We start from the raw sequence: 16,306 nt of genomic DNA, 5'->3' as shown, positions 1-16,306 counted from the left end.
CTTCCCTCTCATTGACACTAGTATTTCCCGCCACCCAATTCATATTAACATTTGTTCCCCCTATTATTTATTTATTTTTGATCTATATTTTTTACTCATCTGCCCATACCGTAGATAAAAGGAGCACCAGAATAAGGTTTTCACAATCACACAGTCACTTGCGAAAGCTATATCATTATACAATCATCTTTAAGAAACATGGCTACTGAAACATAGTTCAGTTTCAGGCACTTCCCTCTAGCCTCTCTAATACACCTTAAACCAAAAAGGGGTTATCTATCTAAAAATAATGTCCAGGATAACCTCTTGACTCCATTTGAAACTCTCAGCCACTGACACTTTATTTTGTTTCATTTCTCTCTTTCCCCTTTCAGTTGAGATGGTTTTCTCAATCCCTTGATGCTGAGCCCCAGTTCATTCTAGGATTTCTGCCCCACGCTGCCAGGGAAGTTTACACCCCTGGGAGTCATGTCCCACGTAGAGGGGGAGGGCAGTGAGTTTGCTTGCTGTGTTGGCTGAGAGGTAGCCTAATGTCTATTAACAAAGGGCCTTGAGTTAGACAGGACTAACCCACTCCTATTCCAAGCTATGTTGATAAGAGAAGCTGGGTCTACAAAATAGGCCCATCTGACCCATGCAGTAGCTGAAACTTTAACCTATAAGTCACTTATACCTCATCATAATGCTAGAAATCATGCCCACCTTCATATTAAGGCTACCACCTTCTTACATACATTCTGTATTCTATGACTAAGGATGCAACCAGTCTGTGCATGCTCAATAATTAGATCACATCTAATTACATCATCTGGAGCCATAGTGCTCATTATCCTAAAACCTGCCCATCTTTTGATACTATAAAACTATCAAAATTACTGCAGTTTGGGGAGACAAATTTTTAGGCTGATAGACCATCTGATTGCCTGCTTCACTTCTAGCAATAAATTCTTTCTTTTTTTGAAACCCTGGTATCTCAGGAATTGGTCATTTGAACGCATCAGGCAAAAATCCCACTGCTTTTGAGTGGTACCAGTGACTTGAAATAGGTTAATGGCATTGAGGATGGAGAGAAGTGAACATATTAGAGAGCTATTTAAGGGTAGAATCTATTCATAGGATTTGAACAGATGTACATTGTGAGGAAGAGGGATGAAAAACAAAGCATGGCTTTCTGGTTTAGAAACTAAGTGGATAGTGATTCCCTCTTTGAGATATGGGAAGAAGAGCAAGTTGAGATTATACACCTAGTTTTGGTCACACTGAGTATGAGATAGCTGTGGAAAACCATGAAGAAATCTACAGACTCTTGAAAATTTAAGTCTGAAGTTTAAGAAAGGGAAAAGGGCTGGAGTAACAGATTTGGTTCACTAAAGTCTTGTGAGTAGATGGCCTTGCTCATGCAGAGTATAAAGTGTGTGGAAGGTCTAGGAGAGAACTCTGAATAACATCAATATTTAATGACTGGCCCAAAGAAAAACAGCTTTCTAAGAAGCTGGAAAAAAGTAGACAGTTTAAAAGAAGAAAGCAATACAAGGAAGATAATTATTTAAAAAGGACGGAGTAATTGAAAGTGGTACCAAACCCTGCATCTGTTAGGTCACACACCTTGCTTCAGCTTCCCCTTCCTCTGATACCCTAATAATAGTCCCGTATAAATCCATTTTCTTAAAACTGAACTCTCACAGGTGGCACAAGATTATATGATAAATTTATCTCAGAGGTATTTTAAAGGCTTAATCTGTAATCCAAATCAGTTAACAGATTTTCACTGAAGCAGTGTTTTTTTTTTTGGAGTTAATGCTTTCACTCTAAAGAAAAATAAAAATTAAAATAATAGTAGTATGACTAGTGATAATAAGAACAGCTAACATTTATTGAGTATTTACTATGTCCCAAGCACTACTATTTAGTTCATACAACAACTGAGGAGATACTCTTATTTCCTCATTCAACAGATGAAAAAACAGGCACAGAGATAGTAAACACTGCCCAAAACCATACAACTAGCTAATTAAGTATAGAAACCAAGACTGGGACATAGGCAGTTTGACTCCAGAGAATGTGTTGTTTTATAAGTATGAGCTAATGATGGCAGATGTTTGAATTTTGCAGGTTTTTCATTATCCCTCAAAATATACTAAAAGGCAACCATTTCCTCTGCCTTTTTGTAAATCTCAATTTTGGCAGCACATAAAATTTAGAAAATACAAATCTTGTTTAATTTAAAATTGTTTTGTTGCTTCTTTAACTCGAAGGTTGGAACCTGCAATGTTTTCATTAGTAAGGAATTTTAATGAACTGAATCTATCATTATGGGAAATATTCATCAAACCCAAGGGTGGTACAGTAGTGGCTAGGGTTCTTAAGGGTATTTAAAATCACTAAAATTAAAGTGATGCTGGAAAAAATGGAATATCTGACATTCATAAAAATATATGAGTAATAAGATACAGAGATAAGCAGGATTAAAAATACAAAATTTTCCATTATAGCCAAATTTTAAATTAAATCTAATTTTTGAAACCTTTGCCTGGAATGTTAAGATTATTGGGAGTGGACTTAAGAAATCAAAAAGTCCCATTGACCAGATCAAGACTAAGAAATATCTTCTACACATGAAGTAGAAAGGGCAAAGTCTCACAGAAAACTAAGAGCTGCAGTTGAACTACTATATCTAAACATTTTCCTTTAATAGTTCTGGCAAGAATTTTTGATGAATGATATTCATTTCATTGTATCCCACCGAACCATTTCAGTAAATAATGAATATCTCCAATAAAATAGTAACATCTTCAAGTAAACATGTCTTTAAGACAAAATCATTTTAAAATTAAAAGGCCATTTTAGTCTTTGAGAACTGACAAAACATTGTGTCAAAGAAGAGTTGATTAAAAAGATGGCAATGTTGAGTCATCCTAGAAATAAAGCCATGGGAAATCTCTTACTTCGATAGCCACACTAGTGAATCATTATTTCAGTTTTTTGCAGGTGAAGAAGTAAATCTCTTAACTCATTCAAAGGAGAAAGTCAGTTTTATCTTCATAGAACTAAAAACTCCAAACTTCTATTCTACTTAATTTACATTTTTCTCAAAGAAGAACCACAAATAAGAATCTCCAGCAATTATCATACAATTTTACACGTAGGTGAATGAAGGAGGATGCTTTCTCATAAAGTTAGGGTGCAGATATATGATTTTGCAATCTGGGGATATTTCTGCCTACATAATGAAGGCTGATTATTATAGTGAGAATTGAGACATGACCTTACTATTTCACTTCTTCATCAATATAATTTTACTTATCCAAATACTTTTATCCAGGAAGATAAAAGTTGCAACTAACTATACTCATTCCAGGGACTTCTTGAAAGACACGTTAGCTCTTAAATTGAGAGTATCAAAAACAATTTAGACACCAAGACCCTTTTAGACCCTTGCCTCAAAATCCTCACCCTGGCTACAGCTCAGGGCTTTACAGTAGGGTGGGGTGGGGTCTCCTCTGGAGAGTGAGGCTCACATCAGAGCAGGGTCCCAGCCTTGGCTGCTGGCCTTGGGGTGGCCTCCTATGGGATTCAGGCAACACCTGGTGTGCATGGCCCAGGCCCTGATAGGGGCAGTGGGCAGAGGCAGCAGCTGGCAAGGGATGCCTGGTGTGCTGTGCAGCACACTGTACTAGTCCCACATTGGACATCAATATACCGGTTTTCCTTTTGAGGCAAGTAAATGCAAGAGATATTTGTGTGATCAAGATTCCTCCAGAGATGAAAAATACAGATTACTTTGTGACTGGAAGGGTAATCGCTACCTGACATATGCCATAGTCTACTACACATTGTGAAAATATACAAATATCCAAAATATAAAAATGAATCTCATGATAAGACAGAAGGGAAAATGAATTGGAATATTTAACATTGTTAAGATGGCAATATTACCTAAGGGAATCTATAGGTTCTATGCAATTTCTATCAAAATTCCAATGGTCTTATTTTTCAAAAATGGAAAAAATATCCTCACTTTCATTTGGATTTGCAAGGTGCCCTGATAGCCAAAAGAATATTGAAAAGAAGAACAAAGTTGAAGGACTCATACTTTCTAACTTCAAAACTTACTACATTCATTTCCTGGTGCCTGCCCATGCAAAAAGGAAAAAAAAAAAAACCAACTTATTACAAAGCTACAGTAAGCAGAACAGTATAGTACTGGCATAAGGATAGATGTATAGGTTTGGAAAGAAACCCAACCATCTATGGCCAACTGATTTTCACCAAGGATATCGAGAGCATTCAGTGTGGGAAAGACAGTCTTTTCAACAAATAGTCCTGGGACAACTGGATATCCATGTCCAAAAGAGGGTAGATGGACACTTACCTTACAGCACGAGCTAGTTTGAAACTGCTATGTACCCCAGAAAAGCCGTGTTCCTTATTCTAATCCAATCTTGTGGGGGACAGATCTATTGTTGGGGGGGATCTTTTTGATGAAGTTGTTTCCATGGAGATGTGACCCACCCAATTATGGTTGGGACCTTCTGAGTAGGTAGTTTCCATGAAGATGTGCCTCTGCCCATTCAAGGTGGATCTTAATCCACTTATTAGAGTCCTTTAAGAGGGACTCATTTTGGAAAAAGCTGATAGTTGACACAGACAGAGATGTGTGGAGATGCTGAAAGAAAACACCCCTAGTGTTTTGAAACCAGGAGCCAAAGGACCAGCAGATAGTCACATGCCTTTCCAGCTGACAGAGGTGTTCCAGATGCACTGTTTTTTCTTGAGTCAAGGTATCTTTCTCTGGATGCCTTAGTTTGAACATTTTTATGGCCTTAGAACTGCAGACTTGTAATTTAATAAGTTACCTTTATAAAAGCAAATCCATTTCTGGTATATTGCATTATATACGGTGGCAGCCTTAGCAAACTAAAACACATGATATACAAAAGTTACCTCAAAATGGATAAAAGACCTAAAGGTAGGAACAAAACCATAGAACTCATAGAAGAAAACACTGGGATATATCTTCATGATTCTGGATTTGGCAATGAGTTATTAGATTCCAAAAGCATGAGCAATAAAAGAAACAACAGACAAACTGGACTTAATCAAAATCAAAAACTTCTGTACATCAAAGAACACTATTAAGAAAGTGAAAAGACAACCTCCAGAATGTGAGAAAGTATAAATCATATATCTGGTAAGAACTTTACAACTCAACAAAAGAGACAACCCAATTTAAAAATGGGCAAAGATTTGACATTTCTCCAAAGAAGAAAATGGCCAACAAATACATGAAAAGATGCTCAGCATCATTAATCATCAGGGAAATATTAATCAAAATCACAATGAGATACCACTTTGCCCCCATTGGATGGCTATAATAATAAAACCACCAAGCAAAGAAAAAACAGAAAATTACAAGTGTTGGAGAGGATATGGAGAAATTGAAACCCTTATACAGTACATTCCCTTAATGGGAATGTAAAATGGTGCCGCCACTAGGGAAAACAATGTTTCTTGTAAAAGTTAAATGTAGAAATATCATATGACCCAGGAATTCCTCTCCTAGGGATATACTCAACATAAGTGAAGAAAGAAAGGTATACTCAAACAAATATGTGTACACACATGCTCATGGCAGCACTATTCACAATAATCAGAAGGTGGAAACAACCCAAATGCCCATCAATGGATGAATGGATAAACATATTGTGGTATATACATACAATGTAATATTATTCAGACACAAAAAATAATTAAGTACTGATATATGCTATAACATGGGTCAAATTCCAAAACAGTATGCTATGTGAAAGGAGCCAGATGCAAAAAACCACATAACATATGATTCCATTTATTTGAAATGTCCAGAATAGGCAAATTCACAGAGACAGAAAGTAGATTAGTGGTTGCCAGGGGCTGGTGTGAGGGGAGAATAGGGAGTGACTGCTAAATGAATATGAGGTTTCTTTTGGGAGAGATGAAAATGTTCTGGAATTAGATAGTAGTTGTGGTTTTTACAAAACTGTGAATGTACTATATATATCACTGAATTGTTCACTTTAATTTATGTTAAAATTAACCATAAATGGTGAATTTCATGTTACACAAATTTCACTTTAATTGGCTTTGTGTTGACCTTAGCAGCATGGTAAGTGATTTGATACTTCCAGAAACCAGAGAAACCTACAAATTAGAGATATTATGGATTTTGCATTCTTATGATGACTACTTAGCTCAAACAGCATGTAACCTGAAGATTTGATTCTTGGAATAGATCTTGATCCCTACCTCCAGTAGAGTTCAAGTATGAATAAAGTGATATAAATTGCTTTAGTAATTTCAGATCGAATTGAGTTGCTTCTCTAAAAATATAGCTCCTATACCCCACCACCTAGTTGGTTAGGCTGTTGTTAAAACCTTGTTGTTCAAACCTTGTCTACCTCATGGGTAGACCTGTTGACTGACACCTGAAGACTGTAGCTAAATGAGCAAACACAAAAAATCAGTATGTCAAATCAAAACCTCAATATGTCATAACATATTGAACCTAATGGTCTTTACCCTAATGGTCCTTCTATTCCTGGGAATCTCAGCAAGATTTCCAGGGGTTAGCACTGGGCTTGAGGTCTGCTCAAGTTTCAGTTAATTTTGCTTGTTTTAATCTTACTCTGTAGAGTGGAATGGAAAAAATTTAAATTAAAAATCATAAGGGAGAGAGAGTCAAGAGAACCATGAGAGTCCACGCAGCCAGAGACCTTAGGAGACTGTTCTAGTTTGCTAGCTGCTGGAATTCAATATAGCAGAAACAGAATGGTTTTTAAAAAGGGGAAATTAACAAGCTGCAAGTTGACAGTTCTAAGACCGAGAAAAATGTCCCAATTAAAGGAAGTCTATAGAAATGTCCAATCTAAGGCATCCAGGGAAAGATCATAAAATAATGCATCTGAAACTCTTCATTCAAAAAAGGCCAATGAAGTTCAGAGTTTCTCTCTCAAGTGAGACAGCACATCGCAAACACAGTCAGGGAGTCTCTCTCATCTGGAAAGGCACATGGCGAATACGGCATCATCTGCTAGCTTTCTCTCCTGGCTTCCTGTTTCATGGAGCTTCTTGGGAGGCATTTTCCTTTTTCATCTCCAAAGGTCGCTGGCTGGTAGACTCTCTGCTTCTCGTGGCTATATCATTCTCTGCTCTCTCAGAATCTCTCATATTCTCCAAAATGTTTCTTCTTTTATAGAATTCCAGTAAACTAATCAAGACGCACCTGAATGGGTGGAGACACATCTCTTTCTAATCCAGTTTAACCACTATTCTTGATTGAGTCACATCTCCAAGGAGATGATCTAATTATAAATTCAAACATACAGTACTGAATAGGGATTAGAAGAAATGGCTAGATTTATAAAATGGGATTAGGAAAACATGGCTTTTCTAGGGTACATACATCCTTTCAAACTGGCACAGAGATGAAAAAGGAAAACACCTCTGGGGAAGCTTTATGAAACAAGAAGCCTGGAGAGAAAGCTAGTAGACATTGCCATGTTCTCCATGTGCCTTTTCAGTTGAGAGAGAAACCCTGAACTTCATTGGCCTTTTTTGAATGAAGAGTTTCAGATGCATTATTTTATGATTCATGTTCAACTAGTAGTAACTTTCAAGTCCCAACTGAAAACACAGAATGAGTATCGATGCAGCACCTCTGATGGTATCAAACTCAGTAAATATTTGTGTAACTGAATGGATTTTGATTATCTCCAGTAAGAAATAGGATGCATGAAAGAAACCCCTAACTGACCCTGAGCATTAAGGGCTTATCTGATAATAAGAAAAATAAGAGATAAGGCTGCAGAATGGAGATACTACATATTCAACTACAGAGAAGACTACATGGCTACTGGAAGAATTCATTTGATGTAAGGGGAATGTCAACCTAGAGTGCACAACAATATATCCACGAGGATGCATGAGAGCAATTGTTCTGTCTGATAATTTGAGTAATCAGAGCCACTTCAGGGAAAGTGATGTCAACAGCTGGTGCCAGATGTAACCGGAGACACAAATACTATTAAAAAACTCACTATAGGTAGAACTGGGTCTGACTACCAGATAGGAAATACATTCAGTGTGCTACCATTCTGTAAAATAACATCTTCATTTTTCTTATATTTTGTTATTAATTCAGATTTCATTTAGGTGGGCTGTGGTGGCAGTTCATTTATTGCGTTTATCATAGGCTACAAATCCTTGTAGCAATGGCTTGGGTAAAGCCATTTTCATCTCATCATCTAGAATTTGCTCACATACACTCATTTTACAACTTAAGAAGATTGGAAGTTCCATCCTTTTCATCATCAATTCAACAGAAAATATTTCTCCATATTTGCCATTTGACCTGGTTTACCATGTTTTATCTACTTAGTCAATGTTATTTTAAATGGGTTTAATTGGTAGTGATAAAGTTAAAAGTAACTGAAAGTAGAAAACAAAAAACATAGGGAACTGTGGCAGCCCAGAGGTCAGCACCCACCTCCCTTAGGGAAAAGGGTGGAGCCTAGAGCATGCAGCAGTCTGCTGCATGACCAGAATACAGACTTTGAGCCTAAGCATTCATAAGACTCAGCTGAGACTTCTTTGCGGCCAGGTCTTATGAGGCTCTGCTATATAAGGCACTCCCTTTCCTCTTGTTTTTTTTTTTTTTGCGATTACTGATTTCCATTTTCCAACTGGTGCCATCAGGAAAGAGCTGACTCTTGACAGTAAATTGCAAATAAAATTTATGAGGAATTTTTTTTGCCTGGTGTGTTATTTGGTCTCAGGGTTGAGCTGGGCTGGAATACGAACAAAATTCCAAACATCTAATAAGTTGGATTTTTAAAATTGGTATGAGGAAATATCCAAAGAAATTCAGATCCCAACATTGCTTCCTTAAAAAATTCCTTGGCCAAGGCAAAGGAAAAATGTGAAAAGCTTAAACAATTTCTCTTTTAGAACCTCCAAAATCACATCTTGAACCTAATGGTCTTTACCCAATTTCTCTTTCCTCATCCTATACTCCATTTCTCTCTGCCCTATCTCTCCCTCTGCTACACTCCCCTTTCCTTCTTGCTGGTCAGAAACTACCAAAACTCAATTACTCTTTAAAGGTAAACTCCCTTTAAGGAAAAAAAAAATCGTTATGTTGATTTAAGCTCTATTCCTCCTCTGAGCTGAGAACCATTATCAATGACTTTCCAAAGCCTAGAAAGGATAGAGTGAAATTTGCAGAGATGTTTAGAATAGTTTTAAGAACATAAAATCCTGGGTTTCCAGATCTATATCAAATAGCTCATACATTTTTAGTAGAAATTTCAGATGCAAAAATTTGATGGAAAAGGCAGGATAGGAAGACCTAGAAGATGATTTAAAAGGCTCCAAATTGCATAGGAAAACAGAGGGATTTAGAAAAGCTATAGATGTTGGTCAGAGTCTTTTGGAAGCTATCCCCAAAACCTTTCCTATGAAAGTAGATTGGGTTCTTATCCAATCATATAAGTGAAGAAAGTATAAGAACACTGGAGACTTCAGCACTCACAAATAGATCTTAAAGCAGATGTGACCCCCAACTCTCTCCTAGCTTGTTTGTAAATGTTCTTTTTTAACTTTTTAAAATTGGATAATATAATATATACACAATGCAAAGAAAGAAAAAAAGCAATAGTTTTCAAAGCACTCTTCAACAAGCAGTTACAGGACAGATTCCAGAGTTTGTCATGGGCAGATTTTTCCTTCTAGCTCCTCCAGAACACTGGAGGCTAGAAGGAATAAATATATTTTTTTATCATCATAATCAACTCCCCCCCCCTTTTTTTTGTGAAAAAGAACATATTACAAAAAAGAAATAAATTTCAAGGTACAGCATAACAATTAGTTGTAGTACAGATTTCAGAGTTTGGTATGGGTTACAATTCCACTATTTTAAGTTTTTACTTCTAGCTGCTCTAAGATACTGGAGACTAAAAGAAATCTCAATCTAATGATTCAGCAATCAAATTGTTTTGTTAAACCCTACTTTCTCTGTATAACTCCACCATCACCTTTGGTCCTTTTATCCCACTCTTTAGGGGTATTTGGGCTATGGCCATTCTAACTTTTTCATGTTGGAAGGGGCTGTCAATAATATGGGGTAGGGAGATGGAACTAGCTGATGTCTGGAGAGGCTGGGTCCTCTAGGTTTCAGGATATATCTGGTCCAGGGACCCATCTGGTGGTTGTAGGTTTTTGGAAAGTTACTCTAGTGCATGGAACCTTTGTAGAATCTTATATATTGCCCTAGGTGTTCTTGAGGATTGCCAGGAATGGTTTAGGTTGGGGTTTGGCAAATTATGATAGGTAGCAATGTCTAACTGAAGTTTGTGTAAGAACGACCTCCAGAGTAGCCTCTTGACTCTATTTGAACTCTCTCAGCTACTGATACTCTATTAGTTACATTTCTTTTCCCCCTTTTGGTCAGGATGGAATTGTTGATCCCATGGTGCCAGGGTCAGTGTCATCCCTGGGAGTCATTTCCCAAGCCTCCAGGGAGACTTCCATCCCTGGATGTCATGTACCATTAAGTAGGGAGGGCAATGATTTTACTAGCCGAGCTGGGCTTAGAGAGAGAAAGGCCACATCTGAGCAACAAAAGAGGTCCTCCAGAAGTAATTCTTAGGCATACCTACAGGTAGTTTAAGCTTCTCTAATACGTCCATAAGCTTCACAAGAGTAAGCCTCAAGATCAAGGGCTTGAAGGCAGCATTACCCCATACAGCAACTGTTAAAAAAGTTAAACATGAATAGACTTCTACTAGAGACATGAATGAAACTGATATGGTTAGGACTAAGGTAAAGCAGACTAAAGGGTAAAGGATAATATTGGCTGTGTTTTAAAACTTCAACTTCTGTGTGAGACCAAAGGAAGAGATGCTTATTTGGCACAAAATTTACATTTTAATCTAATCTAACTTGTATGGTTACCTTATTCAAACATCGTAATTACATGGATCCTTGAATAGGGAGTGAGATTGGTTTGTACAAGTTGGGATGATGTCCTGGTACAGAGTAATCTGGGCAGAAGATTAAAAAGTATTTGCGAAGCCCCTTGAGGAACTGGGGAAAAAAAATATTAACCTCCCCACCTGGGGAAGATCTGATAGTCTCTGCAAGCATTGGGGACTGTCAATTTAATGAGCCAGGCCCTCATTATTGGGGCTTATCCTTATGAAACTTATTCCTGCAAAGGAGAAGCTAAGCCTACTAATAATTATGCTTACGAGTCGCTCTCAGAGAACTTCTTTTGTTGCTCATCTGTGGTGTCTCTCTCTAATCCAACTTTGTAGGTGAACTCACTGCCCTCCCCACTAAGTGGACATGAGTCCCAGGGGTATAAATCTCCCTGATGACATGGCAACATGGGACAGAACTCCTGGTGATGAGCCTGGCCCTGGTATCGTAGGTGTGAGAAACTGTTCTTGACCAAAAGGGAGAAGATAAATGACACAAAATAAAGTTTCAGTGGCTGAGAGAGTACAAATAGAGTTGAGAGTTCACTCTGGAGGTTATTCTTTTGCAGTTTATAGATATGCCTTTTGTTTTTGGTGTATTGGAGTAGCTAGAGGGAAATACCTGAAAATGTTGATCTGTAATCCAATACCCTTTATTCTTGAAAATGACTGAATGACTATAGAGCTTTTAAGGTGTGACTGTGTGATTATGAAAACCTTGTGATTGGTACTACCTTTATCCAGTGTATGGACAGATGAATAAGAAAAAAAAAGACAAATAATAAATAAATAATAGGGGGAAGGAGGTATGGGATGTTTTGGGTGTTCTTTTTCACTTTTATTTTTACTTTTATTCTTATTTTTATTTTTTTGAAGTAATGAAAATGTTAAAAAATTTGATTGTTAGGACGAATGCACAGCTATATGATGACAACATGAACCACTGATTGTATAATTTGGATGATTATATGGAATGTGAATTTATAAGATATCTCAATAAAATTGTATTTAAAAAAAAGATTTGGGTATTCCTAATGTTTGACACAGTATCAGGAGTTTCCCCAGTGGTAAAGTATAATAGTTTCATATTTTCTCTCCCATCCCTCAAGGTACTTTGTCAATACTTCTTTATTATCTGCTTAATATATACTAGGATGCATCCAGGCATTACATTAAGTTATACAGGATTAAAGACCCTCATTCTTATTCTGGAGTCCTTGTGTTTCAATTGTTCAAATGAGTTATCCAGGCAAGCTGATCTAGATTATGTGCTACAGAAAATTTAGGTCTGGACAAAATAAACCTTTTTTCCTTTGGTCTCAAACAGTAGGTGTGGTTCTAAAATATAGACAATGCCCTGCTTATCCCTGGGTTCTGAATTATCTTAATCCTGATCTGATAGGCTTTGCTCTTATTTCTAAATACCAGGTTATACATATATAAAACAGCCTCTCAAAATCCCTCAATAATAATTAAAGCTCTGGACTAAATGTGTCTGCTTTAAGAGCTTACAATCTAGGCCCCTGTTTTGTTATAAATATTTTCTAAAGGAAACAATTTGTTGTGAATATTCTTAAACCAAAAATTGAGGATTTAGCATGGAAGCAAAACTAATATGGAAAATAATATCATTGCCAGCCCTCCGGCACTTTGCTGAATATTTTGAGAGTCACAGAACAAAAACAAAATAAGACAATAAATTGATAGCTTTACAGATTAAACAAGTACATGCTCCTACCAGTCAGTAAATCCTGAAAGAGGGAATCTCTTGATAAAGATACTTGCAGATACTGGAAAAAGAACTGTCTTGCATTAGCTAAGAAATTAAAGGAAAAAATTAATGAGTTATTAATGACGGTGCCCCAAGGGGGAATCAAATGCCCCCCCCCCCCTTTTTTTTTTTGCTTTACCCTTAAACTCAAAAGGAAAGATTTCCCTAAGTATTAAAGGACAACCTTGCAATTTATTTTTTATCCTATAGGTATATAATATTAACTTCAATCCCTATACTGATACAGAACCTTCCCTTGGAGTAAAAAAACTACTCATTGGTGCATACCTCCAATAATTGTCAGACATATTTCATGTCATTCCTGTCGCCCTTGTACCTTTAACTCAGGTTCTTTACTTCTCTATGCTACCATACCTGCTAACTTGATAGGGAGGGTGTGCTGTGCAAATGGCAATGCTATATTAAATATTCTTCTGATGGTCTCTTTTTTTAATTCCCTGACAAGTCTGCTATTTGTAATCAGATCATAGCAAATTTTGATATTCATTTTTAAGTACCTTTGTGTTGAAATGAAGCTCAAAAATTGAAGATTTCAAGGAGGTGTCAGAACTCTTATTTTGTGGGCAAAATTTCTACTAATTCAGGTAAGATTATTGGGGCTGAATTCACTAAGATTCAAATCAACCCTTCTAAATCTCTACCCCAAAGTGCAAAATACCCTCTTAAACCAGTCACTAAAGAAGCATCAAAACCATTAGGAGAAAGTAGATTCAACATACCCTGTACTATTTTTTTTTTTTTTTTAACATGGGCAGGCACCGGGAATCGAACCCGGGCCCTCGGGCATGGCAGGCAAGTACTCTTACCTGCTGAGCCACCATGGCCCGCCCACCCTGTACTATTTTTGTAACATCCCTAGCTTCCCAATAAAAAAATCCAATGGGTAGGTATATAGATCTGTTCATTATTTTAAAAAGAATAGTCATTCCCTACTTGCATGTAGTACCAATCCCCAAACCTATTTCATTTTCAGTGTCTCCAGAGGCTGCATATTTGACAAGTTGTAGATTTTCTTAAAGGTGGGACATGGACAAGAGCCAAGCATTAGGGTCCCAATGAACACTTTCAAATGGATTTCATATAATTATTCTCTTCAGGTAGTTTTGAGTATGACTGGTCAGTATTTGCTTTGAAGCCTTTTCTTGATGGAGAGCTACAGCTCTAACAGCAGCAAAATTACTTGATTCTGTAGTCAACCCGGGGAATTGTGACCTCTCTCTAGCGATACAGGTACCCACTTACTTGGCCTGTTACTAACGAGTTTTGCAAAGCCCTACCACTTATTCAGAAACTTCACTGTCCATATTGCATCCACTCTTCAAGAAAGGTAGAAAGGACAAATAAAATCTGAAACTCAAAATTAGTACAAGTCTCAAAGACTCTTGAACTTCCATGGCCTAATGCCATTGGTTTTAGTGCTGCTGGTTTAATGCCAACTTCCACTGACTTAAATACCAATGAGATCTGTTCCTTCTGGGGGGTGATCCACTATCTCACATGTGTTAGTAACAGGTCTGCCTAAACATCTTGAAATATCATCTCTGATTCCAAATTCCATACAATTGCAGGCAAACAGGGCCAATATTGCATTATCAACAGATATTAATAACCTTTCCTGATTACCGTCCTAAACATCCTTTGCATGACCAAAACCCAGACACCTGGTCTTCTGGAAGAGAAAGACAGCTCTGGAACTCCACTGGAAAGGACCTTATCAGGTCCTATTAACAAATATCCCAGCAGTGAAACCCAAGGGTTTGATCCTTGTAAACCTCAAGCTGAGGATTTTTAGGAGCTCTCTATAAGTAGGCAGTTCTTTCAAAGAGCAGATTCCACTTGGGACCTGTAGCCATGTGAGACAGATTCCACCCAAGATCCACAGAACAAGAACTCTGATTGCCACACTTTAATCAACATTCTTTTGTCATTTCTTTTTGTGGTTATTTTCTTCTCTGTTTTTGCTTGTTTAAGGCTTCTTTGAACTATGCTACCTCTATTGCCCCTATTTTTAATATGTCTTTTTGCATCCCTAATCATTCACTGGTATGAGTCCAATACCTGGTTATAATTTATTTGTGAACGACTTAAAGCATACAACTAAACCTGTTTTGTGCACGTTTTTCTTTAGGAGCCACCCAGACTCCTTTGGTTCTACTTCCTGGTAATGAATCAGTTGATTTCACAGATAACTGAATTCAACTTTTAAGTGACTTTTCAGAAGGTAAACTCTGTAATAGGCCAAAGAGAAGGAAATCTAAAATCTTCTATTACCATCCCTAAAAGAGGGGGTACTTGTCTTCATCAAAGTAACAGTCAGGGATGTTTGTGGGAAGTAGCTTTTGTAACCAAACTCTCATGGAAATAGAATCTGGAAGATTAATGGGAAACAATGGTGTTTTATATGGGGCTTTCTCAATTTTATAGATCTTACAAATAACACACTACTTCTCTTTTGCTTTATATCTATTTAATGATCTCAACACTATACATTTCATTGTTCAGTGCAGAATTATTTTTGATGAATGGCACCAAACTGTTAATTTGAAAAATTCATAGGGATATTTTGGCTGTAAACAACTCATTGGTTAGTCCCAATTACTGCTATTGGATTTGTGGTACAAAATTTGCTGGCTACACATGGTTCAGTGGTAGAATGCTCGCCTTTCATGTGGGAGAAACGGTTCGATTCCCGGACCATGCAACCCAGTCCCCGCCAAAAAGAACAACAACACAAAAAACCCGTTGGCTACTAAAAAAACCCTGCTGACTATTACCTACAAACTGGACAGAACTTCTTATTTCCGTAAATAGTTGCCTGCCTTCCATAGAGTACCCATTATCATTCGAAGTCTAAGAAAAAAAAAAAAGTGTAGATAATGTAATTAAAAGAGAGAGAGAGAAAAAAGTAGGTCTTGATTTATGAATTGAAATCCTGTCTACTTGAGGGAAATTCTGGATTGCTTTCCTCTCTCCTCATGCCTTTTCACTTAATGTTTTATCAGAGGCCAGAGAATAGAAAATGGCAGGTGAATTAGACAATGCCACCAACCCTAAATGGCTCCTTACTTGAAGGGTTCATGTAATTAGGTAGCAGTAGTTAAATACAGAGTCATTTTAAATATAATACTGGCTTCTTGAAGAGTAATATATGCTGCTTGAGGGGAAGAATAAATTTTTACATGCCCAGAAACAGCTCTGGAATCTCTGATATTACAAAAAAAGATCTAGAAAACAAATACATAAGTCATAAAATTAGGTAATGTGGCTAACAACCCTATTCAGATTCTGTAGGCTCCTCAGACTGGGGATGAGAGCTATACTCTTGGCTTAATTTGAATACTTTTGACGCCCAGTTGAGAAATGACTATAAGCTCTGATCATAATCTTTCTCCTCACAATCACATTTTTCTTTCGGTAGGGGGAGGTGAAAGCTTGGCAGTATTGATTCTAGGACGTTAAGTTGTTAACTTGAGAAAATGAATTTTCTTTAAAACTCATT

At 37.1% G+C, this 16,306-nt stretch overlaps 1 protein-coding gene across 25 annotated transcripts in view; it reads right to left on the bottom strand.

Moving 5' to 3' along the window:
• The window catches only part of GPHN (gephyrin), a 750,954-nt gene that overhangs the window by 153,925 nt on the left and 580,723 nt on the right, over positions 1 to 16,306 (bottom strand). For 13 of the 25 annotated variants that reach the window (XM_077122754.1, XM_077122739.1, XM_077122740.1 and 10 more), the window contains one exon: positions 12,754 to 12,831. The exons of the other annotated variants lie outside the window; for them this stretch is intronic. In XM_077122754.1, the coding sequence (XP_076978869.1) occupies positions 12,754 to 12,831 (78 nt within the window). The remainder of the gene's footprint in view (positions 1 to 12,753; positions 12,832 to 16,306) is intronic. 25 annotated transcript variants of the gene reach the window in all.

Source organism: Tamandua tetradactyla, chromosome 12, assembly GCF_023851605.1.
Source record: "Tamandua tetradactyla isolate mTamTet1 chromosome 12, mTamTet1.pri, whole genome shotgun sequence".
NCBI lineage: Eukaryota > Metazoa > Chordata > Mammalia > Pilosa > Myrmecophagidae > Tamandua > Tamandua tetradactyla.
The sequence above is the reverse complement of the archived record's forward strand: the minus strand, read 5'-3'. Positions and strand labels throughout refer to the sequence as shown.